General features: G+C 43.4%; 1 protein-coding gene across 3 annotated transcripts; it reads left to right on the top strand.

The window, feature by feature from the left end:
- Nucleotides 1-6,080: 6,080 nt before the first annotated feature.
- On the top strand, nucleotides 6,081-26,271 carry etv6 (ETS variant transcription factor 6). 3 transcript variants are annotated; one of them, XM_077006437.1, is made up of 8 exons: nucleotides 6,081-6,444; nucleotides 9,296-9,425; nucleotides 20,797-20,961; nucleotides 21,898-22,032; nucleotides 23,193-23,573; nucleotides 25,189-25,331; nucleotides 25,493-25,593; nucleotides 25,766-26,271. In XM_077006437.1, exons 1-8 carry the CDS (start codon nucleotides 6,412-6,414, stop codon nucleotides 25,866-25,868), a joined length of 1,191 nt encoding a protein of 396 aa, XP_076862552.1. In that variant the 5' UTR covers nucleotides 6,081-6,411; the 3' UTR covers nucleotides 25,869-26,271. The 3 variants fall into 3 exon arrangements, with proteins under 3 accessions (XP_076862552.1, XP_076862550.1, XP_076862551.1); XM_077006435.1 differs by having other exon boundaries at nucleotides 22,959-23,573; nucleotides 25,766-26,270; XM_077006436.1 differs by having other exon boundaries at nucleotides 9,299-9,425; nucleotides 22,959-23,573; nucleotides 25,766-26,270.
- Nucleotides 26,272-27,092: the final 821 nt, after the last annotated feature.

The raw sequence follows: 27,092 nt of genomic DNA on the forward strand, positions 1-27,092 counted from the left end.
GAAAATGCCGATCCAGACTCCCGATCCAGTTTTTTTTTAAGTCCGATCCCGGTTTTCCTGCGCACCCATTTAGATAATCCATTCCAGTTTTTGCTAGTGAGAGTAAAATCCGGTCCGCATTTTCCAGCATACCTTCAGCACACGAGTGTAGTTTCTGCCCCAATTTAGCTCCGTGGCATCTCGGACCGCCGTGTAAATTTGAAGTTATCGGTCAGTTGTGTGGGATTATTTTGCCTTAAAGGATGACAAAGACGAAGAGGTAGAGTGCAACATATGCCACAGTAAAGTCAAGCGTTGTGGTAAAGCTGTAAGAACTTTTAATACCACCAATCTAATCAAGCATTTAGCGAAATACCACCATAAACAACATGACGAGTTTCTAATGAAAACCGAAGACAAAAAGAAAGGTCCTACACAACTAACACTGGCAGAAACGTTTGAATTGAAGGGAGTGTATAGATGGGGATGGAGCAGCAAAGTGTGGAGTAGAAGGCATTTTGCTTTTAATTAGTTTACGATATGTGCACGGATTTTTTTTAAAGCTTTGGTTTACACTTGTTCAAGAGCACTGATGGATGTTAATGTTAATGTTAATAATAGACTATTTTCCACTCAGGTTGTGTGTTTTTTTTTAAATATAATTTACAATATTATTTGCACTTGTGTCTTTTTAATCCTTGGTTTACTGATGCTATTTCTGTTTGTTATTTAATATTTTGTCTATTTTGAGTTTATTAATTGCTAAATAAACAGGTCAGTTTCTCCTTACCAACCATTGTGTATTATTCAAACACACCTAATTCAGCTGGCTACTTGTTATCAAGAGTAAAACGCTTTTCAACATGAGTTTGACAACAAAGTAAGTTGGCTAAATAACTTTAAACTTTAATACATGCTCGGATAGGCCGGTATCGGTATCGGCCGATATCGGATCGGAAGTGCAAATAAATATCGGTATCGGATCGGAAGTTCAAAAAGCTGGATCGGGACATCCCTAATTATTATAAACAATCCAAACAAATCCAAATTATCCATTTCGCCAGGCACATGCAGATACTGGTGTCATTTGATGGCATAGTTATGACCTGAATCCTTCTCAACTGGCCCTACGGCGAAAATGAGGTTAAATTAAAAAAGAACTGTGTAGCACCGGGCCCTGCCATGATTCATGCCTAACCAGCTGGAAGGATGGAGGAAGGGACATACAAAGTGTAAGATCCTGTCACGTAGGGCAACGCCCCCTCTCGTAGCTGCCACTCTGGGTTCCCTTATGTCCGTGTTCCCTGCCTGTTCATCCCGCCCAGCTCGTTTGTCTTCGTGATTCCTCGTGTGTTACCACGCCCCTGTATAATCGTTCACACCTGTCCCTCGTTTTCTGTCCCATGTATATAAGCCCCTGAGTCTCCCTTGTCCCTTGTCGAGTATTTTGATTCTTTGTTTGATTGGTTTGACTAGTTCTTGTTCAGCGTCGTACCCGACCGTTTTTGTGTTCCTGTCTTTTGATTCCTCGCCTGTTACTCGTGTTCCCCTGTGTTGTGATGCCCGTGTTTGCATGTTTTTCGGACTGCCCTCCTGTGATCGACCCTGCCTGGCTTTCTGACGATGAGTATGGTATTCCCCTTAATAAATCTCGCTCTTCTCAGCGATTGTGTCCGTCTCCTCGCTCCGTGGCGCGAGCCACGTTACATAATACTCGACCCTTCAAGGACACAGCGAGAGAGCGAGACTCTGGTGAGTTCAAACACTGTGAATGGATGTCGGCTGGTTTAATCCAGTTCGACTCTCCGGTATTTCAGTGCGAACAAACCAGAGGCAGGAATACCCCTGGCGCTGCGGGTACAAGGAAGTCTCGTCGCCGACCAAAGAAAGCGCAGTCTCTTTCTACTGGCTTTCGCGACGAGACTCCATCTGAGCGCTGTGTGTCTGCCCGGTTTTGCGAACACGACAGGGAAAAACCTCCTGTAGTGCGAGCAGCGGGCAGACGGTCTGAGCGCACAGACAAGTTTTCGCTTAACCCTCGGTTGACTCTCTCTGACCACCGTGAGCTCCCGGCGCCTCAAGGGAGGCGGAGCCGCAGCAGAGAGAGCAACCGAGGAGCTTGTGTGTCTGTGTGTTCTGCCAGGCTCACCCAGGACCCTGAGGAGGAGGACCCACCGCCTCTGATCCTGCCGGCTACTCCACATGACAACCCCAAGTATTTTTTGGGGGGGAGTACGAGCCACGTCAGTATGGCGGTCCCGCCCCCCGATGACGTCAGTATAGCGGTCCCGCCCCCCGATGACGTCAGTATGGCGGTCACGCCCCCTGAGGACGTCAGTATGGCGGTCACGCCCCCTGAGGACGTCAGTATGGCGGTCACGCCCCCTGAGGACGTCAGCCCGGTGGTTCCGCCCCCTGAGGACGTCAGTATGGCGGTCACGCCCCCTGAGGACGTCAGCCCGGTGGTTCCGCCCCCTGAGGACGTCAGCCCGGTGGTTCCGCCCCCTGAGGACGTCAGCCCGGTGGTTCCGCCCCCTGAGGACGTCAGCCCGGTGGTTCCGCCCCCTGAGGACGTCAGCCCGGTGGTTCCGCCCCCCGAGGGTGTCTCATCCACGCCGGTTCCTGTCCCCGTGACCCTGGAGGGGTCGTCCACGCCGGTTCCTGTCCCCGCTGCCCGTCAGCAGTCCACGCCGGTTCCTGTCCCCGCGACCCTGGAGAGGTCGTCCACGCCGGTTCCTGTCCCCGCGACCCTGGAGGGGTCGTCCACGCCGGTTCCTGTCCCCGCTGCCCGTCAGCAGTCCACGCCGGTTCCTGTCCCCGCGACCCTGGAGAGGTCGTCCACGCCGGTTCCTGTCCCCGCGACCCTGGAGAGGTCGTCCACGCCGGCTCCCGTTCCCGCTGCCCGCCAGCGGACCCTGCCTGTCCCCGCTGCCCGCCAGCGGACCCTGCCTGTCCCCGCTGCCCGCCAGCGGACCCTGCCTGTCCCCGCTGCCTGTCTGCCGGCTCCTGTTCCCGCTGCCTGTCTGCCGGCTCCTGTTCCCGCTGCCTGTCTGCCGGCTCCTGTTCCCGCTGCCTGCCGCCCGGCCGCACCTGTCGCCCCAGAGACTGTGCTGCCCCCTGTTGGGCATGGACTTGGTGTTCCCCCTGCTCCGCCCTTTGCCTCCTATGTTCCGTTGCCCGTGTTCCCCTTGCTCCCTGGTCCCATCCCTGGTTTTGTTTTGGTCCCTGTCCCCGTGGTTGTGTCTGTCAAGGTCTGTGTTCCTGTTCCCGTGTCTGTTTCCTGTGGTGTCGTCTCTGTCCCCGTCCCCATGTCTGTTCCCCAAGTTGTCACCCACCTTGTGCCTGTGCCCGTCTCTGTTGTTCATGCTGCCTTTGCCTCCGTGTTCTCCTCTGCCCTGTCCCCTGGCCCGACTCCCGTGTCTGTGTCCAGTCCTGCTCCTGTGCCTCGCCCTGGCCCTGTCCTGCCCCCCTGCGTCCCGTGTCATGCCGTGTCCCGGCCCAGCTCCTGGCCAGTCTCCATGTCCCCTGTCTTTGTCCCTGCCATGCCCCAGGTCCCATGTCCTGTTCTGCCCGGTCCTGTCCCTCTGGTCTGTCCTGTGTCTTCTGTTCCTGTCCCTCGCCGTGTGCCGTAGTTCCCTGTCCTGTCCTAGTCGGTGTCCCTGTCCTGTCTGCCCTTGCGTGCCCCGGAGTGGCACGCTTTGAGGGGGGGTTATGTCACGTAGGGCAACGCCCCCTCTCGTAGCTGCCACTCTGGGTTCCCTTATGTCCGTGTTCCCTGCCTGTTCATCCCGCCCAGCTCGTTTGTCTTCGTGATTCCTCGTGTGTTACCACGCCCCTGTATAATCGTTCACACCTGTCCCTCGTTTTCTGTCCCATGTATATAAGCCCCTGAGTCTCCCTTGTCCCTTGTCGAGTATTTTGATTCTTTGTTTGATTGGTTTGACTAGTTCTTGTTCAGCGTCGTACCCGACCGTTTTTGTGTTCCTGTCTTTTGATTCCTCGCCTGTTACTCGTGTTCCCCTGTGTTGTGATGCCCGTGTTTGCATGTTTTTCGGACTGCCCTCCTGTGATCAACCCTGCCTGGCTTTCTGACGATGAGTATGGTATTCCCCTTAATAAATCTCGCTCTTCTCAGCGATTGTGTCCGTCTCCTCGCTCCGTGGCGCGAGCCACGTTACAGATCCCCTGTCCAAGGTGAGACATGAACCATCCATGAATACCTCCAAGAAATGGCATCCAAGGATGAGCTGACAAGGGAGTGCCTCAGAAAACTTTGAAAAGAATAAATAAAGAAAATGTGGAAGGTTAACACCAAGCTTGTCCCAGACGTGATATGGTAATATAGGGCTGTGATACCAGCAGATTGCAGAAATGACACCAAAGTTGAATTAATAAAAAATCTGCATCGCACCCTCCAGGCCTCTGGTAGAAGAAAGTGTAAGGAAAAAAGATGTGACCACTGACTGGAAGGGTGAGATAAAAATGATAGTATTTACCTTCTCCACTTAAACTTTTTAGAGAGTACCTGGAGTGTTTCTGTATACACATATACTACCAGTTGTAACCAGGAGGTGGCACAAAAGACCAAATGATGTCATGTTTTTAAATTTGCAAATAAAGCTAACCAATTGACTGCTGATGAGAGTTCACACAGAATAATCAAATTATAAAGTAACAATCTTGTGTGCTATTTATATAAATTAGGGAGTATACCAGCGAAACAGATATGTTCTGTAGATAGATGTAACCTACTGAATACAATGATACTTAAGATATACTTAGCCATCACCAATAACAGGTTTAACAACCTTAAGACGGCAAAAGAAACAGGCCACCGAATGACTGTCCTAAGTAATAGATGTTTGCAAAATCTAATTATAATGAATTTTTAGAAAGGAGTATAAAATATGTTACTAGCATGATACTTGTGATTTTTTGTTGCATTTGAATAATTGAGTTGCATTAGAACAGCTGGGTTGTATTTGAATAGTTTCCATTTGAATTTTAATCTTGGTTAACAATTAGATAAATGAATAATGAGGAGTTGGCATTACATACTCACTCTTATAATGGTTGATCTTTTAAAATCAACTAGTTTCATTGACAGATCAGAATTTCTATTGGTGGAATTTCAGCTTCTGATGAACAATGGCTCTTGCATTTTAGAAATAAAAACTCTTATTTGAGTCAAGACATTGTGTGTGGGAGCTGTAATGTGTGTGTAGTATAAAGAGTTTAGTTGCTTAGTAATTATAAGTTAATAAAACAAATGATGGGAAACCCACCAGCTTAACAGAGACTTTTATCCAAAATGACTTACAATAGTGAGCAAGTATGATTTACACAATTTACACAATTACACTCCCCCCTCCCTGCACCCCATTCAGTCCCCCAGGGGGCTGTGGATCCCGGTTGAGAGTACGCTGTGCGCAATTGGCTGCCGCTTCTCGCCGGTGTGTGATTGGGTGTGTAAGAGTTGTATCTGTATAAAAATTGTAAAAGCGACCTTGGGTTCTAGAAAGGTGCTATACAAGTTGAACAATTCATTCATTCATTCATTTCATTCAATTGGTTACAGGCAATGGTGAAACTTAATTTTAATCTTAATTACTTGCAAAAGATGAAATCATCTTTACAGCCAAGAGAAGGCTTACTGATAATTTTTGATTAGCAAAATTAAGGATTTGTCATTTTCAGTGTCAAGGCAGTTTAGTACCAATGGAAACTGCATATTTTGCATAGCCGGTTATTGATATGGCAGCGACAAGCTAGGAAACTCTAAACAAAAAGATAAATCTAAGATTTAAACATGTAATCATTCTCTCTCCGTGTATGGTATATATATATATATATATATATATATATATATATATATATATATATATATATATAAATTTGGGAAATGGGCCGTCAGATTGCGTGTAGGCCTAAAAGCTGACCCGGTTCAGTTTGATACCCTAAAATGATGTGTAAGCCCCACACTGACCTCGTCGCTGCTTCAAATAGTCTTACTGTCGACTACACCCACAATGTTGAACATGATAGGCAATTTCCTGAGTCGGGTTTCCCTTTAAGAGGGCTGCGCTTAGTGCTAGGAATCCACGTCATTTCGCCACTAACACAACCAAATCAATGAGCGCTGCCGCTGCGCCGTCCGCTCTCACAGAGAAGTCTTCCAGGAAGGTATTAACCATCGCCTCGCCAAAATGTAGTGCCTGTAACGCTGCGGAAAATAGGAAAACAAAGAAGTTGCACGATAATTCATTGACTCTTTGAATTATGGATTTACAGACAAACTGAAATAGCGCGTTTTTTGCGATTTGCCATTGTCAAAACACTGAAGTCGGATGCTCGCTGTTTTACGGGTTTATTTTACGGAAAAAAGGGGAAAGGAAAGTGGAAACAGGAGAACTTCCTGAATTTGAACAAGACATGTCCGATTCCCCTACGCAGATCAATATAAAGGTATTTATGATTTTGAGTAAATTCCTATCGTAAGTTCAGAATATTGGAGCAGAGTATGCGATGAACTGCATGTTGTCACGTTGTTGACTAACAGCACTTGTTTTGCTTATCATCTGTTGCTGAGAGATTGCGAGGCAGGCACTGTGACTAGTGGTCGGTCAGTGCCACAGCCTACTGTAGCTGGTGTTCCCCGTCATACATTGGGCCTCGTTTTACTGAGACTTTAATCGTTGTAGGCGAAAAAAGCCCGAAAGCTTTATTTCCCATTCATCTGGACAGCAAACCTTTTGCGACAACCTTGCGCCATACGCGTAGGTCCACGGACCCACTTCCCACGCACGATAGTGCAAATCAAGGTCCATCTCAGTTGAGCAACAGTCGAGTCTAAACAAAACATTTGGTACAAATCTAGGCCTACTGAGAAACAACTTGCTTGATAATGAGCTTGGTTGTTGGCATATTGAAGGCGAGTGCCCAGTTCGTTTATGACTCACAAATACATTTATTTGAACCATCAAGGGTTTAGACTGTCATACGGGATCACGTTGCTCTAAAATCATGCATTAGCATGCAGACTAGAGAACACCAGATTTAGCATTAACGTCGATTGGTTATTTATTAAAAACGCGGTGAAAGTGGCTTTGTATGCTCGTCAAAATGTATGATGAAAATAAAAAAAAAATTCAAGCTTTTTAAAATGTCTCTTTAACCGGAGAGTTTGTCCAAGGGGTTTTGTCGGTTCTCTGAAGATCAGTGCAGTTATAAGAAAGTTCCAAAGTGAGCCAGAAACTCTAAACTTTAAAACCATGGTCATCACTGGCTGCTTCTGGTTTTGGCTGAACGACGAGCTTACCTTTCACACACTAGTTCTTTTTGTTAGACTGTCAGCTTGGAATCCTGCTCAGGAAACCTATAAAACTCCAGTGTGTTTGAGAGGTCAAGGCTTTTACAACATGATGTGACATGTTAACACCTCAGTCCTAGTTTCCCAGAAAGAGAACACTTGCTAACACCAGTACTAGTAAAACAGTCCAAGACATTAATGCAATAGTGTCACTCAATAGAAGAATAAAGGCATATGTGAATTTACACTTGACTGATGAGTCTGATAACCTAATATACAGGCGTATCTCAAATTTATGATTATCTAGTGCTCTTGGTGGTAGTATGCATCATCTCTGGGGCACAGAATTAGTGTTCCTACCTGCTGCTGACTACACCTGTCCACACCTGTCCTGTGAGAGGGCATGTTAAGTGGAAGAGCAACAGTCAAATTGCTTTCTTAGACAAGTGGTTTTGTTGGCTTTGATTTTGCATGCTTTCATTTGCACAAAGTTGCATTTGAATGGACCTCCATCAGCATGTGTGTCAAAGATGGGTCACTACAACAGCTGTCTGATATTAGCAGCCACATGCAGGTGCTCTATGGAAAATTTAGAGTGATGGAAATAAATGGGAAAGGCAATGGTAAAGAAAATGAAGAACTACTGTATTTCTCAAGTGCCTTTTCATTACCAACTGTAATTCCAACTGTCAATCACCCTTTGATCTGGTCCACCTGCTGCCCTTGAAGTGTGGGTAGTAGATATCAGATAATGCTACTCCCTTAACACTAAGCCCCAAAAGGTTATGTTAAGTTCAAGACAGTTTTGTCCATATTTTACTTGGCTTGAAAGCCAAGACATGTATTACTTAAATGTTACATATTGTTGTTTGCAATAGAAAAGACTTGGTAATAAATAAGTATATTATGACTATAATTAATTGTAATGTTTTAGAACAGATAGGCACTGGCCACATTGGAATCATAATATTATCTGAGCCATGCTGAGTAGTGCACTGTGGTCATATCTTTTATGTGGCAGTGTAGACCTCAGAGTCTGCCAGTTCTAAGAGTAGCCAGTTCTCATCAGTACCTCTGGTATGGAAGGATGAAGACAAACAGTCTGAAGCAGTTCCGTGGTGCTACATTTCACATTTCCTCTATCTGTTAAACTGTAAAAGTGAGGAGACCTTTAGGTGATCATACGTGGTCTATACAAACCTTATTCAAATTATAGGTAAGAGGCCAAAGCACATGACCAGTCTCTCTCAAGTTTTATCAGCACTGACTGTGTGGGGAACAAAATTAAATATTTTTCATGATACATGCTCAAATTCCTATCTACAGTGATGTAAAACAATAACCATTCCCCACAAATTCTGTGTAGGTCTGTCCCTGCTGCATGTATAGGGTCATGTGTGGTTTGACCTCCACATAACCCCTAGATGGCTGGAGAGTAATCTGGGTTCTGGTTGTTGTCAGGAGAGTGAATATTAGCAAGAGGTTGGTGCTGAAACACTAATCATTGGGGCAGCATGCCAAACCTTTCTGAGCTCATCTCGTCTTCAGCGAGATGGCCAAGTCAGTCTTTGGCAAACATTAAAAAGTGATCCAAAAGGTGTGTGCTCTCTGCATTGTTGGACACTTTGAAGTGTGTGCGACACAGCCCACCTTTCCCTCTCTTCCCCCTCTGATTTTTTCTTGGCCCCCTGAATGTCTTGTGCTTGGCTGATAATAATCTGATGATCTGATAATGGATATACACCTTTGGCACTGCTGACACCTTTTAAAAGCGTGCTGAAGTACAGGTTTTCCTCTGCATTGCTAAGTCTGCATTTGTGATGTGTTAGTAATATTCCGTGTATGATTCAGTACCTTTCTTCAGCCTGTAAAGTGTGTGTGTGTGTGTGTGTGTGTGTGTGTGTGTGTGTGTGTGTGTGTGTGTGTGTGTGTGTGTGTGTGTGTGTGTGTGTGTGTGTGTGTGTGTGTGTGTACGTATGTTACCCTGTATGTGTCTTTTGTGTTCAGCAGGAGAGGAGCACGTTCAGTCCCTCTGCCAGTCCGCTGCCAAATTCCACTTCCTCTCCAGGCCATGCCCCTCCCTCCCTGACTAATGCCAGGACAGACGAAGAGCCAGCCAGACTGCCTGGACACCTGCGTGAGTTACACACACACACGGCCATTCTCGGTCAGTCTCTCTGTCACTCTTCTGTCTTTCTGTCACTCTCCCTTCCTCACACTGCATTCAAAGACATGTATGTCCATCAAAAATTACCCTACTCTACTCTTCTTTTTATCACTACCTTTACATTTTTTGTGTGTGTTTATGGGGTAGTTTAGGGTGTAGTACAGTTTATGTAATATGGTTTATTCTTGATATGATAAAAAAGGTTTTTTTGTTCAGGATTCCACTCACATCTCACACATAATACCTAGACACACATACCCACCATCACATGACCACCCTGTCACGTACCCTGACACGCCCTCTCTCTCACAGTGCAGTGCTGTCTTGCTGGCAGGACAACTTCCATAGAGAAAGGGACTACAGTAGCTAGCTAATCTACACGTCTCCTGTGCTGTTGTCAGAGACGTGCAAATCCCAGCCACCCACCCACACACACAGGTGCATGGAAATGTGCACTGCTACAGTCCCTCCTGTGGTTTTTGGACCATGCCTTGAGCACCTTTATAGGCTGGAGTTCAATTTTGACGTCACTGAAACAGACTTGGTTGGGGACCACCTTGAGACAATCCTTCTGGTGCTCTGTGTGTGTGTGCGTGTGCGTGCGTGTGCGCATTTGTTTTTGTTATTTTGTGTACATTTCTATTTGTAATATTTGACATTGTGCCCCTCACCCATTTCATAGGTTGGTGATATAGAGGCTGTGCTTTGGCGTGTGGCTGCAGGTGTGTGTATGTGAGTGTATGCAGGTCTGAACCAGCCCTTTAGTGAGCCAATAAACGAAAGGGTGGAGTTGGCTCAGAGCCAGAAACAGGCTTGGCGGTGAAAGTGTACTGAAGTGTTTCTAAATCTCATCAATATTTAACCAGTATGCTCATCATACTTGTTATCGGTAATATCAGAACAAAATATCTTGTGTGTAGGTTTGTTTTTATTCCTATTTGACCATAAGGATGCTGTTAGGTGCATGTGTATACAAGTTCATTTTACTTACAGCTGTACAGTACCAATGTGACCAGTGAAGGGGGGAATCCCTAGTGATCTCCTTTTGTATTGATAAAAGCTCAGAGCACTGTTGTGTATGTATATACTAACAGACCAAGAGAAAGAAAGCTCTTTCTGAGCAGGAATGAGTTATTCTTCTGAGGCAGGTTGTGTAGATATGTCTGTCTTTTGTGCTGTAACTAATGACTAATTTATGTTCTCCTTAATATATTGATTACTGTTCTCAATCAAGTCATCAGATTGTAAAAAAAACTACAGTCTTCAGACATTTTTACTATCTTCATATGCAGCTCTCTCTTAAGAAGTATTGGATCTTTACAATAAACCACGAGTCAGAAAAACAAAAAGGTATGAGAATTTTGTCAAGGCAAAGGGCCTCTCTGACCGTACGAGAGCTCCTTCTAATTTGATCTCTTATCCTATAATTGCTGGACCGTATTATTTTGTACATAGCACACTGAAACAACATTAGAGGGATTTTCTCTTAAGAGATAATGGGAACATAGTTATACACATTAAGAAAATGTCATGTTTGGTCATGTCTGAAGTTATCACCCCCATGGAATTCCCGTGCAAGACTTGCGTCCTATAGTTTGAAATTGAGCCTTTCAAGTCAAGCGGTTTTCAAAGCATGGCGTCATTATATAGGCTTAACGACCGGTGTGGTTAACGATGGACCGGAGTTACGACCAACTTTTTTTTTTATTTCGCGTGGTGCTCGGAGGAGCAGTGGCAGCACTGTGGAGTGTTGTGGACTGTAGTGGACTGTAGTGGACTGTAGTGGAGTGTTGTGTACGATAAGCTGAGGCAGCGCAGCCTCCACTGCAGTCCATCTCAGCAACGCAATCGCTCTTTCTCACGCTGTACGCACGCACGCACAAGAACATTGTTAGTTTTTCTTTTCTATACTGTATTTAGGATCAAAGCGTATCTAAATCTAGGGTCACGCTTAACGATGAAAACTGCTTTACGATGGACTTTTCAGTCTCTAGCCCCGTCGTTAAGCTGGGACTCACTGTACTACATCTATCAGATCTGACTATAGCCTACTACATCTATCAGATCTGACTATAGCCTACTACATCTATCAGATCTGACTATACTACATCTTCAATTCTTATACTGATGACTGACATGCATGCACTTGCACTTGTTTATGGTGTCTGATTCACACTAATCTTCTGTGTCAGAGGGTCTCTTCTTAAGCAAAACACACCAGTCTTTGTCTGCATGCATGTGAGAGTGAAGGCAGTGGTTGTTTGTCACTCGGTGTGTATTTGTTTGTGCTCTTTGGCAGACGTTGAGTTCCCATCAATCTGCCAGTAATGACGAATTTGTTAAGGGGGGAGGAAAGGAAGGAAGGAAGGTAAAAAAAGATAGAAAAAAAAGGAAATTGCGGAGTGGGCAGAAGTTGGCCTCCTTGGCTTCCTGGAGAGGAAGTGGATTAGATGAGAGCAGAGCAAATGTGTTCCTCACTCTGAAAGAATGCCACTCACTCTTAACCCCTCCATTACCACACTGCACAGGAACTGGAGGGTTGTTTGGAGTTGGGAATACATGTTAGAAACATTGTTATTTCTAGTTAGTTAATCAAAGACATTTGTAAAGGCCCTAAGAGGTAGGTAGGTGTGTGTGTGTGTACGTACATGCATTCAGATAGTGATGCATTAAATTGAAATGCATATTTCATATTCAGTTCTCACAGGCTGCAAATTATAACATGTCATAACTTTAAAAAAAAAAGAAAAAAACTCTCTAAACTTAGAGTGGTGGGCTCTGCTTTGCACTTGGTCTGTGAGAGATGCTGTATTTTCATCTGCGTGAGTTGCACAAGGTGCATACAAGAGGCCAACACTCCAGGTACAATCTATAGGTCTCATAATTGTTGTGGCACAGGGACTGTTTTCTGCAGCTGTCAGACCACTAAACCAGTGGCTGTCTCCTAATAATGCATTGGAGTGTTGTGTTGTATTCTAGTGTGAACGTGAGGGAAAGATTCAGAGTATTAGTCATATAACATAAGTACATATATATGTTTTGAGCTTCAACTCCTGTATTAATTTGATTTCACTTCCTGCAATGTGAGAAAGAAATCGGAGGGTTTAGGACAGAAGTAACCAAAAATGAGAACTGAGTCTACACCACAAATGTCCATTTGAAGTATCTAAAAATGTGTTTGAGATTTTATTTAAGATTACATGTTTTAAAGATTTCTCTTTTCACATTTTAGATCAGATATAAGAGAAGAACATTCACATTAGTATTAAATAAATCAATCAATCTTTGAGGCACGATGTCCAGTTCCAGTGCCTTAGATGTGAGGAATCCGTGGACAAGTTCTATGACTTAATGATTATTTATGATGTCAGTAGCTGCAGTAGGAGCCGTTGTCTTGTTTTTCATGCACTGCATAGCTTACAATTAAACGAATATGCAAGTAACTTAAGACATAATTCATTATTGAATATTTCTACATTTGATTGGTCTGTTGAGGCAATGAAAATGAGGCATACTAGGGCATGATCGTAAAGGTATTTTGCCTGTCTCATACTCTCCCTTGCTCTGCATGTGTGTGCTTGTGTGTGTGTGTGTGTGTGTGTGTCTGTGTGTGTTTATATGAGGACTCTTTTCAGAGGGGAAATTTCCTGCGCCTGGAAGCTTCTCTCATCCTCAGGAATTTCCTGAGTGGGCAGACTGTGCTTCCTGCCTGAGTGCTGGGTGTAGTTTTTTCTTTTCCCTCCCCCTCACTCTGAAAGGGAAACTGTTCTCCCATGCCAACGGCCAGAAAACGAGCACAGACGCTTCTCTTCCTGCTCACAACCGGCTCCACATGTCATTAGGGAGGAAGGGAGAGAAGGGCAGACAGACAGACAGACAGACAGACAGACAGACAGACAGACAGACACAGCAATAAGGGGAGTGAGGGGGGGGCGTTCCAAAAGCATGGGATGTGGGGGCCTGCTTCAAAAAGCATCTGTGATATGCAAGGGTCTGTACACTCTAAAATGATTTTTTAAAGAGCTCATCTTTGCCGCTATAAAAAAAAAAACAAAGCATATTTTACAGGTAGGGTTCCTTATAGCTTTGTGAATATGTGAATTCCAGTATCTATTTATCTGTCTGTGTGCCTCTCTATTTGCCTGTTTATCTCTACAGATCAATTTGTCTAATCTATCTATCCATCTGTCTATCTGTCTGTCTGAAGGTATTTGCATATACCTCCAGACATTTTTGTACTCCCAGTTTAAATATATGTAGTATTATTGTAAATATGAATGTAGTATTATTTTGTTTGTATGTTTTAAGAAATGATCAGAATGTTTGCGAAAACGCAGTTAAAGAATGCTGCAGGTGTAGTTTGACTCAAGTGGCACGTGTTAGCTGACATCCTGTAGTGACCACTTCCAAAAAGTCACGTGAATTTTGTGATGGTTGATTGTGGTGTAGAATTGGCAGTATGGCTAAAACAAGCATAACTCAAGTGCAGAGGAAGAGAAATCAATGTTCAGAGAAACAGATTGTTCAAGGAAAAAGATTTGAACAACCCGTCCAAACTAATACATACAAGAATTGCTTAGGGTTGCTCTTCTAAGCACTTCTTAATAGTTAAGATGAGCAGTATCAGGCCTACACTGCAAATTGGAAGGGAGAGAGAGAGAGAGGTGTTTTTTTTTTTTTTTTGTTTTTTTTTTTAACAGGGAAAGGGACAACCTCGGACACTCATGAAGAGTGTGGAACAGATGAATATTTTTGATTCCTCACTTGTCTTTGGGGAAATTTAACTGTGCACCTTTAATCCGCATGTCTTACATTGAGTGATGGATCTGTGATTATAATGTTGGGTTTTGCCTTATATTATGTATTGGATGTATCTGATTTGATGTTGACAATTGTTTATGGATGTCAAAAAGCCATGAAACCATCATTGATCTTCAGATATCCAGGATAGATACAGAGTCCCTGTGACTTAAGGCTAGACCAACTTATGCAGGCTAAAGTGCAGATCAATTATGACAGGCTTCAGTTCCATACTAAAGATGTAGGCTATGAATGGTGGGTGGCAATCAGTGTAGCACCCCATTAATTTGACAACTAATTATCAGCTGTTAAAATAATCAAAACCTTTTGGCCCTCATGGCTCCAGACTTAACGTCTATGGCCAATGTTGTTGAATTCATATTTATACACGGCCAGTAGCTGATAAATAGGAAAATTAAGATAGTTTAAAAATAACTATCAATATCCAGCTGGCAGTGTTTTGCAATGGGTGAAAACAGCCTAAATGATAAATCCTGTAATACATGCATGTTGTTTGAAAAGAAGGCCTTTACCAGTTGGGTAGTGATGGTGAATCATGGAATTAACCCCTTTATTGCATGCTGGGCCTGTGTGTGGTGAGCATGGGCCTCTGCAGACCCCGCACATCTAAAGATGTACTCCCTGCCAGCACAACAAGGCCTCCACGATTGGGGTAGTTAGGAGTTTTTTGCTGTGCATATAAAACGCATATTGCTTCTCATCAGGGTCACTGGACAACATAATTGTCATTCAGTTGAATTTTTCGTTAGTTGATGGGAAATATCAGCTGGTTCAGAGTTAAAAGCACAATGTTTATTAGTCACCCTTGAGTTGAGCCAGAACGGCTAAATATTATGACAAACGTGATGTGTTAAGATATGTAAGAGAACATCATTAATCATGATACAGTTCACCAGAACCCTGAAAATAATGACAAACATGATAAAAATGATCTCTGCTAGGGAAGATGTTTTGTTTTTTATTTGGTACATAAAATATCTATTTAGAACATTTGTTTTGGCTCCTTTGAATCTTTCTGACAGAACCTGTCCAGATAATATTTCATTTAGCATGTTCCATCCTGCTTTACAGTCCTGCTTTGGGCACTGGGGCATAGAAATTGGCCAGCCAGGGGTTTTGAGACTTTACAAGACCCTGTGTCCCTGCCGTCCAGGTCCCACTGCCATCAATCTTACGATTTGCATCAATACAGACAACTGACACAGAGGAATGTGCAAAGTACAGAAAGAGCCGATCGTGTGTGTGTGTGTGTGTGTGTGTGTGTGTGTGTGTGTGTGTGTGTGTGTGTGTGTGTGTGTGCGTGTGTGCGTGTGTGCGTGTGTGCGTGTGTGCGTGTGTGCGTGTGTGCGCGTGTGTGCGTGTGTGCGTGTGTGCGCGTGTGTGCGCGTGTGTGCGCGTGTGCGCGTGTGCGTGTGTGCGTGTGTGCGTGTGTGCGTGCGTGCGTGCGTGTGTGTGTGTGTGTGTGTGTGTGCGTGTGCGTGCTGAATTTAAAAAACCCCTGCGTACCACAGGTGTTGTGTGCTGTCAACGTTCATCATCAGGCTGTGAAATCTACAAAGGTTGGGGAAATACGAGTTGGTTCATTTAGACATCTGCTTTGTTTTCCTGTATACTGAAATAAATAAATGGAAGTTTGTAGGAATTGCAGTAATAAAAAGAAAAGCCAAAGTACAATATTTGTGTTAATATGGAGCACCGTGCTTTGTAACTTGTGTCCTAACTGCATGCCGCCTTATGGACTTATATACCCACCACTCTGTGGCTTTGTTGTATGTTCAGCCAAAACAACAGTTGAGCATGTAGTGATCAAGCTTACATGTTTGGTCTCTACAGTCTGCTCATCATGACTGGCTGTAATGCAGGCTCTATGGTGTCATTCTCACTGCATCCTTTCTCATTACTGCAATAAATGTGCCCACACCAGGTAAAGGAATATTTGATGTGTGCATTGATCACACTGACCAATCACAGATTTTGACATTGTCATGTAGAGCGTTGATTAATCATAGGGATTCACTGTAATCACAGCAGTAATGGTATTTGATTTGTATTTGAAACTTATATAACCCACATGCATATGTGGCGCAAACTATTACAGAGGAGTATGCGTGTGTGTGCACATACATGTGTGTGCGTGAGAGAGAGAGAGAGAATATTTTCTGTGAATAAAGTCTTTGAGGGGGAGTTGTGTGAGCAACAATGAAACCAGATAGCAGTGATCTCATCTCCACTCTCCTCCATTCATCCTTGGTGCCTGGGGGTTGCCTGGGCAACACCATGCACCTCTTTGAGTCAAGAGCGCTCCATTTTGGGAGCTCCCATGATTGCAGGGGGTGTGAATGATGCCATCAGACCAGATTAGATACCCACATAGCAGCTGTGGGGGGGGTTCAGCTTCATTGCTTGAGCTTCAAACCCCATACAGTATGTGGTTTGGTGGATGAGTGAGACAAGGGGGGGTTGGGGGTGTGTATAAGATGGCACAAGCAAATATTGAATCACAATGTTCTGTCTCGGTCTCCACTTCACTTCATTGTCGATCTTGCTTGGTGTTCTTCTCCAGCACCCTCTCTCCATCTTCATTCCCACCTCTCCGTTCCTGCTCCCTCCCTCCTCGCCGTCTCACTCCTTGGCTGCTGAGTGTTGATAAAACCCTCCACGTCAGCCCAGCCGCTACCGCAGGAGGCTTCCTGTTCTGCAACTGAGCCTGTGCGGGTGTGCTGGGGCAGGGGGAGGAGCTTCCTGTTAAAGTGCGTTGTGGGAAGTTCGGGCTCTCTTCCTCTCCTTCCTCCTGTGGGTAACTGTCTCTCTAGAGGCTCTGCACAGATGGTCAGTACTGTGAGCTGGACCCAGCCAATCTTGGGACCTGCTAGCCACGTGACCTATGACTTTAGTAGAACTCTAAATTGCTCTGTGCATCTCTGCTTCCTGGGGACACTTGTACAAAGGCACACCACACTCTCGCGTGCGCACACACACAGACACATGCACCCTGCTGTGTACTGGATATGTGTGATTGAGATGACACTCATTTATGAAACCAAGTGACTCTTCAATGCTAATAACATAACATTTTAGAAAGAATAAAGTCTGAGAGTGAGAAACTGAGTCTAATAGCTAGTTGATCTTCACAGAGTAGTGAACCCGCCATGTTTTTATGAAAGTATGAAATGAGGAACTCTGGATGGGTGATCAGTACAACACTTACTTTCTGTATGTCTGCTTGATATCAATCCAGTGACATGAATGGTTCCTTTGTTTGGGGCCAGTGCAGAGGGGGCGTGGAGGTTGAAGAAGGAAGGGGTTTACAGTTGTAGCATGGTGGGGTGGGGCTTCTTCCGATTCCCTTCATGAAGATGACAGTGCATGCATACCAAGGCTCCGAGATACCAGCTGCCTGGGCGGGGAGGGCAGGGTGCAGGTGTTGTCTGGCGATAAGCACACTCCACTGCCTATTCTGACCACTCACCCGCCACTCCACACACAACACTGGCCCACACAGCAGCTGCATCAGCCAGAATTAGACCAACGAAATGTTCAGGAATGATGGACAACATGGGGCGGTTGTTTGGATATTATATATATATATATATATATATATATATATATATATATATATATATAATCACACTTGCATGCACGCACAGTAAAAAAGGACTTCCAGGCAGGTATCAGACATGTTGGGCAGAACTCCTGCAGAATCTTCATGGATGTTGAGTTTTGATGGGGTGTCTGGCTTGGGAATTCTGGGTGGTTCCCCAGTGCAGATGCTTTATCCATCATGTTCCCACGCCATCTGAATTGTAGATGCAGGGGGAAAAGAATTCTCTAACAAAACAAGCATTCCCCAGTGTCTTAAAAAGGCACACAAATAAAAGGGCTTTGGAAGTATGTTTACAGCTAAAGACAGGGCCTAGTTAAGTACAGCAACCAATTTGCAACTGTGACCTGAACCATAGTTGCTCATGCAGCTCTTCAGGTAGAGCAGGTAGTGTTTGGTACTGGTAACACCAAGGTCAGGGGTCAAATTCCCCAGGAACAAATGTACTGTCATAAATATGTAAGTCACTCTACGTGTAATTTGTATACATGAATAAAAATAAGCGGTAAGGCTTTATAACACAGCACGTTTTGCAGTGTAAATTCCTGTCATTTACTGTGTTATTTCCTAGAACTTGCAGTGTAACTTCCCAGTATGAATACATATGAAATGCATATGAAATTATCGGTTCCTACCAGCACTTAAATGTCGGTACAGAAAACAAGATGGGAAATGGAACAGAAGCAGCCAGGAACTGTCCTGTAACTGTCCAACATTTAACGCATCATTTCCCAGAAAGCTTCTCACTGCACTTCATGCGTTTGCCCTTTGTTCATGGCAATAGTGAAAATCATATTTTATTCATGTGAGTTTGGCAGACAGACTTCACCTACTCCCCTAGGATTTCTTATGCTCATGTCCTCTGCTTCGTTGTTTGATTTTGAATAAGAACACACAGAGAACTAGCTCTGTACATTTGAAAAGTAGTGATCACAGTAAACACTGTCGGGCATTAGACGACCTATGTTAGATGTTACAGTAAGGAACCTGAGACTAGCTCACTGGTTCTGTTACCTTTCATTTCATAAACACCATACAATATGAACCTTTAAATTGACAGAAAGAAAACAACACAAATAGAACAGGATTTAAAAGACTACTGAAAAATACTGAAGTAGAATTTTCATTTTATTCTTACCACAAAAAACTAGGCAGCAATTTACTGAAGGGCTGTGTTTAGAAGGCTACGACACCTACATAAGTCTTTAATGACTATGATTTAAGCATTTGAAAATTGTTTATTTATGATTATTCCATTACGCTATGCTCCTGTCTGGAAAATTTGCAGTAACAGCATTATATGAGGTTTACACCATGTCTAGAGAATTAAATGCCTGTAATGAGAAACACAAAAAAGATTACTTACTAAACTCCATGACGAACGTTACCAACTTGACAAAGCCCAAGGAATAACAGCTTAGGAATTTACAGGAATCATGGTCACCTTGACTAAGCAGCATGAGTTGGCTAACTAGCTACTCACATAATAAATATTATTAGTGTTGGTGAAAAATTGGGCATAGAGTAACCACAATATTAAAATAAAGTAATATTTAGCTCCTTTGTAGTTGTGAACTTGCATTAACATGGAACTGAATGAAATTCTGATGACCTTTTAAGAAATGGTGCATAAATTGAATCACACCACTGGGTGAAGGTGTTGAAGTTTTGCTCATTTACACACAGGTGAGTGAATCAAGTATAGTACTCAAAAAGAACCAAATCCAGTGGCTGCCATGACTACTAGCCACTGGAAGATAGAATCATAAAAATGGAGCAGGATGGAATTGGACCTTAGTTCTCAGACTGGGCAACGAGAAATCCTGTAGCCCTCATGATGTCACACGACTGTGTGGAGAAACGAGGTAAAGAATCAATTATTTGATTTTGATAATGATTATAAACTACCCCATAATGATTTTTACTCTTTTAGCGTTTGCTTAAACAATACTTTTTAAAGCATCATGACGACAGAGTTTTGGTATACGGCATACCTGTCCATAGGCCATGCATGTGTAGTAGGCATGTATTTGCAGAAAGCAGCAGCACCTCGTTGCCGTTCAACTTTATCTATTGTTGCTGGTGAATTCTTAGCTTGAGTGTTTACAGAGAGTATATGAATTTTAAAAGGTGTTGAGAGGTGCTAAACACATTTACCACAAACACAGGGAATGCACACTTTCCCCAGTTGAGTATATATTTGCTATCGTGTTGTAACAGGAAAAACAAGGAAATCCAAGTTTTGACAAGGAAATAGTTTGTATGACAGTGTAATTACCTGGCTTGTAATTACTTGACAAACACTTTCCTCCATGGTAGACTATGCCATGGTGTAGGTATGACAACCTCTTAGGTGTTCAAAAAGGCATAAACCATAAGCAGAAACCATGATTGCCAGTGTATTTATAATAATCCCTTTGTGTAATAATCCCTCTGTATACTACGCTTCCTCGATGAAAGTTTGGGCCAAGCTTCAAGTACTGTAGCCGTGGTCACTGTGACTATAACAACTACAGCTTCAATACTATGCAGTCAGTGTACAGTGATTTTATGTGGAATGTTTGCATTCAAAGCCAGGGCATTGGTTTGATTCCAGGCATACTGGTTTCATTTCTGGGAAGACCTTAATAATGTTAACAAAGGTGTGTTTATATATTATTTCAGACTTTGGAATACCTGAATACAAAACTTGAGTATTTGCAGGGGGGGGGGGGGGGGGGGGGGTTGTCTTTCTCTGTCTCTCAGCAACTAAATTACATTTAATGTTATTTCAATTGTTTGTTGTTTTGTACTTCTTCTATCACTCACTCTTACTGATTTCTTTTTGTTTTATAACTCTTAGTTCACCCAGTATTCAAGTGTGCAGCTTTGCTACTGGCTGGGGTTATTAACACTTTCACTCCACTGCAATGGCTTTAGGTCTACAGCCTGTGCTGTGGGGCAGGGAAGACGTGAGCCAGTGGCTACGCTGGGCAGAGAGAGAGTTTGCTCTGCGGCCGATCTCCAGTGGAAGTTTCCAGATGAATGGCAAGGCCCTTCTCCTTCTTACTAAGGAGGACTTCCGCTACCGCTCGCCCCATTCAGGTGACAAACATGAACAAACACGGGCTTATGAACACTAGTATGTTCACATACTATTTCACACTTTCTGAGAAGTCTTGTGGGTCTTTTTTTGTGGTTTATGCTTCAGTTTTGTCAGTTACTTTGAAGTGTTGCTGTCATTGTTGAGCAATTCTCAGCAAATGCATTACCACACTGTCATTTTAGGGCTTATTTTTCTGCAACTTTCCTAAACAAGATGTTAGTTGCTTAAAGAAATATTGACGTGCTTGGGAAATTATCCCTTATTTACTAGGCGAGGGCCTGAAAACATAGTAGAGTGGTGGTTGAAGCTGGGCTTTTTGGTCTGCGTGGTACGTAGTAGTCTGCCTAGGGAGGAAGTTAAGAATTGGGTAAACATTTGATAAGGAAGTGTTCTCAGCCACAACTGTCACCTGGCTGCATTAGGAATTTCCCTCTCCACATGAAGATGACCAGAAACTGAGAACTGAAAGGTGTCACGCTTTGTTATGGATGTATATATGGATGTGTGTGTGTGTGTGTGTGTGTATGTGTGTGTGTGTGTGTGTATGCGCGTGTGCATAGGTGTGAGCATGTCCACATCCACTTGTATGCTGACTTCCTTTATGAGAATCGTTTCCTTGAAATTCTGCCTGGAAGTGGCTCAAAATAAAGATGACCGTCTCATATGACGGTCCATCTTTTTTGTTTGTTAATTCTAGGGCAGTGGAAAAACACAAAACTGGGTCATTATGCATTTTGTTTGTTTGTTTCTCCTGGACCATGGTAAAAGCATCATGTGGGAGAGTAAACATGAAGACCATGCCCAAACAACCGACAATGCTAACGGATAGCAACACTAAGCCACTGGGAAGAGTTTCAGCCGGCTTCATGGGCCTTTGGCACCGAAGGCTATGAGAGAGCCATGCGTGTGTTAAGCGTTTTGTCGTTGTTCCACAGGGGACGTCCTGTACGAGCTCCTGCAGCACATTCTGAAGCAGAGGAAGGCCCACTCCTCCCTCCCTTCCACATCTTACCCTGGAAACCCTTTCCACTCCCTGGCAGACGCAGCGCTGCACCACCACAGACTTGAGGGTGAGCGTGTGTTTCATCACATCACTGCTGCACCACAGTACCTGCAGCACACACCAGAGGCAGAGCCTCATAGGTCTGACGCCAAACAATTAGGCGAATTAATCGAGCTGTAACTGGTGTTTTATCGTGTTGCGTCAACACTGCTCTGTCTATATACACTGCTCTGATTTTTATTCCAGTCCGCTTGGTGTAATAGGTGTAATAGGTATAATACCTATTAATACCTAAAAATGCTGACATTGTAATGAGGTTCTGCTGTCTGAAGTCCAACTTTCGAGGAAGTGCAGACCCTGTTTTTTTTTCCACCCTATTAACAAAGATAAGGAATTTGCCCACTTCCGTGTATAGCAAGTTGACTTTGAACTCTCTGCTGTAGAGGACTTAGGAGACACTGATTATAAACATGGGTGTACCCTGGATCAACAGGTGGACCAGGAGGAAGTGGCAGTTTGGAATGTTGACAGACAAACCTGTTGTACAAGGAAATGCACCTGTATTTAAATAGCACGCTTAATGTCACCAGCATTAGACCTTAACTTTTTTTTTTTCACAAAAAGCAAGTGAATGCTGTAATATCTTGTTACCTCCTATTTGAAAATTTCATTAAATGGATTTGAGCAAATTAATAAATTCCCTGTCCACCTGAAATAGCATTTCACATTTATTCAGTGTTACAATTACTACCTCTCACACCAGCACAGATTTCCTATGTAAAATTGGTGCTTGGTAAAATTTCTTTTAACTATGCATGTCATAAACCTCCGAGAACTCACACTGCTCCTCTCTTTTTCTTTCAGTGAAATAGAATAAGTAAATAAACATTATCCATTTCCTTAAAATATCTGAACCAGGTGTAATTCAAAAGCACTTATGAGGCCCTCTGCTGGGCGAAACGTTTCACATGGACTTCTCTTTCTGTGCGTTAGAAACGGTACTACGAACCCCGCGCGGGACAGACGCCCTCCCAACACACCCTCCTACTATTGAGCTCCGGCACCGCTCCCGCTCGCCCCACCATGCTGCGCCCCGACGCTCCCCCGCAGACCCGCCTCTGCCTCACCTCGCCATGGCTGAGGACCCCCAGCAGGCGTCCTCCCAGCTGCCCGACAGTAACAATCACCTTCCCGATGATCTGTACCCACTGTCCGTGTCTCCCACAGCCTCCAATGGCCATTGTCCAATGACCCGCGAGGCTTTGCGGCCAGGCAGCCCCTGCCAGGAGGAGGCGCCACCCCCTCGGGTCATACAGCTCATGCCCAGTGCCATTATGCACCCGCTGCTCCTCAGCCCCGGGCGAGCGGGCGTGCCGGGTGAGTTTCGGCATGGCCGGGCGGCTCCCCAGGAGAATGGCCGTGAGGGGAAGGGTCATCATCATCACAATCACCATGGTCACCATCCACCTCCCCATCACACACTGAGTCTGGCAGGCCACCAGCAGGCACATCAGCTCCACCCGCCGGAAGACACCCGCTACCGCAACCAGATCATCATGCCCGTGTCACCGCCCGATGAGCAGGGCATGCCCATTGGACGCATCGCAGGTAAGGCCACGCTGCCTGTGTACTGCTAAAACCTGACAGTCTACGTAATCTTACCACTCGTACAGGAGCAGACCGAGGGCTTATGGGAAGGAAATGATGTCCTAAATCAAAGAGACTTGTTGAATTAGAGGGAAAAATCCACTAATGCATAATTTTTCTTCAAATCAGCCAAACCTTAACCTTGTGCCTCTTGGTAGTCTTAGAAGCCACATTTGTTTGGTTTGTCGTGATTGCCTATTACCAGAAGACGCAGGTAGAAAGACCTTACCACTGTAGACCTATACTGGACCAAAGTACTGAAGAACACTCCTATCTCCAATCCTTGATGTCCTATCCTTGTTATATCATAAACTGATAAACCATTATTCTTTGCTATGAAATATATTCTTAATAATTGGTAAAGGGGCAATAGAATGCATTTATTCAGTACTTTAGCTTCTCTGATGTTTAGTTTTCTGATGTTTGTATAGAAGGTGTGAGTCTTTAGTGCCTAAATGCAGTTTTATGTCCATCTTCACATATAATTTGGTGAGCCCATGTGAGCATTCTACTGAACATCCAACATGTTCAACCAGGATGTTTCTGCTTCAGTGGTGGAGAAGTGGACCTTTAGCTAGTTCATAACAATACCAGCAGAACCGTTGTACGTTTTGAGTGTGCAGTTCTGTGTTGATGTTGCCTGGGTGACAGTGTGGGCTGACATAAGTAGATTTGGGGTGCATAAATATTCGAGTGAAGATTGTTATGAAACAGTTTAGAACGTTGGAATTGGCCTATTTTCATTAGAAGGAGGAGACAGTGTTTCAAGGTATGCGAGTTCTTACATACCAGACTTCTTATTCAACCATGCCAATTCTATGGCACCTTTTAAGAGAGTTAATTACCACCATCTTTGCTCAGTGATGTAAGTCTCGTCAACACAAATGATAAGGTGCATTGCTCAAGGGTAATGTACCATTTATTTAATGAAAAAATGTATACCATTCATAATAGTAATAATAGTAATTATAGTAATAAGGTTTATTTGTAGTGCTGTTCACAGATCAAAGTGCTTCATAAATTATTAGACATAAGACATAAGAGGTACATCAAACAAATAAAATGCATTCAGGTGAATAAGATCCAATTCAACCTGAACAGCTCATTTATTATAAACATCTTGAAGGCACAGTAACAGAACTATCCTTTTTAAAGGGATAATGAGAGGTTAAGACATGGCCATGTAAAAGTTATGTTTTTAGAATATAAATCCACACAAATGTTTTGACAACATTATGCAAAAAATGTAAAATAAAAGAAAAATTGTATGGGTCCCATAAAAAGGTCAGCATTCCTTTAAGTAGAAATCCCCTGTAAATCTAAAATGGTATGTAACTTGGAGACAGGCAGTACATTGGGTTACGAATGCTCACTTTTGGCAAAAAAGTGGAGAGCTTTTGTTTAGTGGTTGTATTTCTTCATCTTTCTTGAGGTCAGGCTTGACTTTGTCCAGTGACATGTGCACTGCACTTTTATCTTGTAGTCTTCAAAAATAAAACCTGAATAATTAAAAGGGAGAAGGAGAGATTGTTTAATAAACCTTTCAGTGGGAATAAGCCACTTCTCTTACGTTTAGATTGCAGATTGTTGTGGGATTACGTTTATCAGCTCCTTTCGGACAGCCGCTATGAAAATTACATCCGCTGGGAGGACCGTGACACCAAAGTGTTCCGAATCATTGACCCCAACGGTCTGGCTCGGTTGTGGGGGAACCATAAGGTATGTCACCAACTGTCTGATTTTATTTTATTTTTTTGGAATTCTGTAGGTCATCAGTCCTTTTAGGTGAGCGTCATACACTAAGAAGTTATGGACTGATGGTAACTTGTATTCATAACTTGTATTCATAATGTCATTGTTTGTGTTGTCTGTGCTTACAGAACAGGACAAACATGACATATGAGAAGATGTCAAGAGCACTAAGACACTACTACAAACTGAATATCATCAGGAAAGAACCAGGACAGAGACTGCTTTTCAGGTGAGGTGGAAAGAAAGGGACACACACACACACACACACACACACACACACACACATTGCCTGTTGGGTTTAGACACCAATAGTCCTATGAAGTTGGGCTTAACAACAGATGACCTGACGGTACACATAAAAGATTGAGCATTTTTTGTGTGCGGGTTTGTGTTCGCGACAGGTTTATGAAAACTCCAGAAGAGATCATGAGTGGACAGACAGACCGCCTGGAACATCTCGAGTCCGATACAGATGATCAAATATTTGTTAAAGAGGAGTGCTGAGTGGTGATGCACACAGAGATGAACTTTTAAAGCCGCTGATGCCTCACCAATGTTTCGCTGACTTCAGTATCAACCAAGCAAGCCTGGACAGTTGCTCAGATTAAGTGGGGAGGAATTGTAGAGATCTGGATATTTACTCAGATTAAGTGAGGAGGAATCATAGAGATCTGGATATTTACTGCACTGTTTTCTATGCTGATTCTTGATAATCTAATTCAGTTTTGCTTTTATGATATGGTCCATGCTTAAGAGGAGCAAAACCTAAATATGACAATCATTTTACTGATGAATATTCCTTTCTTTTGCAATTTGCCTCTTTAAAATTCCTGGCACAAATAATTATTTCAGGCTTTTCAGTAAGGACAATTTTGTTTTTTTGAGGTGGGGGCGGGGGGACGGGACCAGGGGATTACATGTATTGTACATGCAAATGATACAATTTCTGTAAAGTAAAAAAAGTCATTTAAAATGAGTTCAAAAATAAATTTAATTTCAGTCAGAATATGTTTTGGATTTATTTATTTGTATTTAGTAGCTAACTGATATTTGTCCATGCATTACTTTTCAGGAACAGATATCCTTGGTTCTATGGTTCTGTTTTTGCTGTGCTTTTAGAGCAGTGGTCTATGTAATGTAATGGGGCTGCCTATTAATAAAATATTCTTACGCAGATTTCATATATCCAGAGATCAATCACACAAACTGGGAACTGTTGACATAACTGCCAATTTGAAGAGGAAAAGTGTTCTGGCAAATTTATTGTTATTTGCTGTGCCCAGGGTAGGCTTTTTTTAGGCAGTGTTGCCACTCTGATTTTTTGCATCACATTTAAATGTAGGAAACGCTCATATCCAGAGGGACTTTATCAGTCGGACAGCATGCAAGTCCCTAGTGTTGCACCTTGTTCTTCCAGATGATCAACATGGGATGAGAATTATTCACTTTTCTATATTTGCACATATATAGTCATACTTGCACACAATTGCTCAGTCTCAGTCTGTATCCTTTGAATTGTGCATTGTACAAAATACATGATTACAATTCTTCCTAAGACCCAGAGTTTATGTTGTAATTATTAGGTAAAGCTTCATAAGGACAGCTGCAGTGACATTTGGATGATTCCAGGGACCATGTTTTTAATTCAAATGTATATCTGTTAATGTATAATATAATCTGAAACATCCATAAAAATTGATCATATTCTGCATTTTATGCTCACATTCA

The sequence above is a fragment of the Brachyhypopomus gauderio genome, chromosome 5 (genome assembly GCF_052324685.1).
Source record: "Brachyhypopomus gauderio isolate BG-103 chromosome 5, BGAUD_0.2, whole genome shotgun sequence".
Classification (NCBI taxonomy): Eukaryota; Metazoa; Chordata; class Actinopteri; order Gymnotiformes; family Hypopomidae; genus Brachyhypopomus; species Brachyhypopomus gauderio.

Coding starts and splice junctions, on each gene's coding strand:
- etv6 (XM_077006435.1), top strand. CDS start 6,412: ATGTCCGATTCCCCTACGCAGATCAATATAAAG. Junction 9,426..20,796: donor CAGACTGCCTGGACACCTGC/GTGAGTTACACA, acceptor CAATGGCTTTAG/GTCTACAGCCTGTGCTGTGG. Junction 25,594..25,765: donor GGACAGAGACTGCTTTTCAG/GTGAGGTGGAAA, acceptor TGTTCGCGACAG/GTTTATGAAAACTCCAGAAG.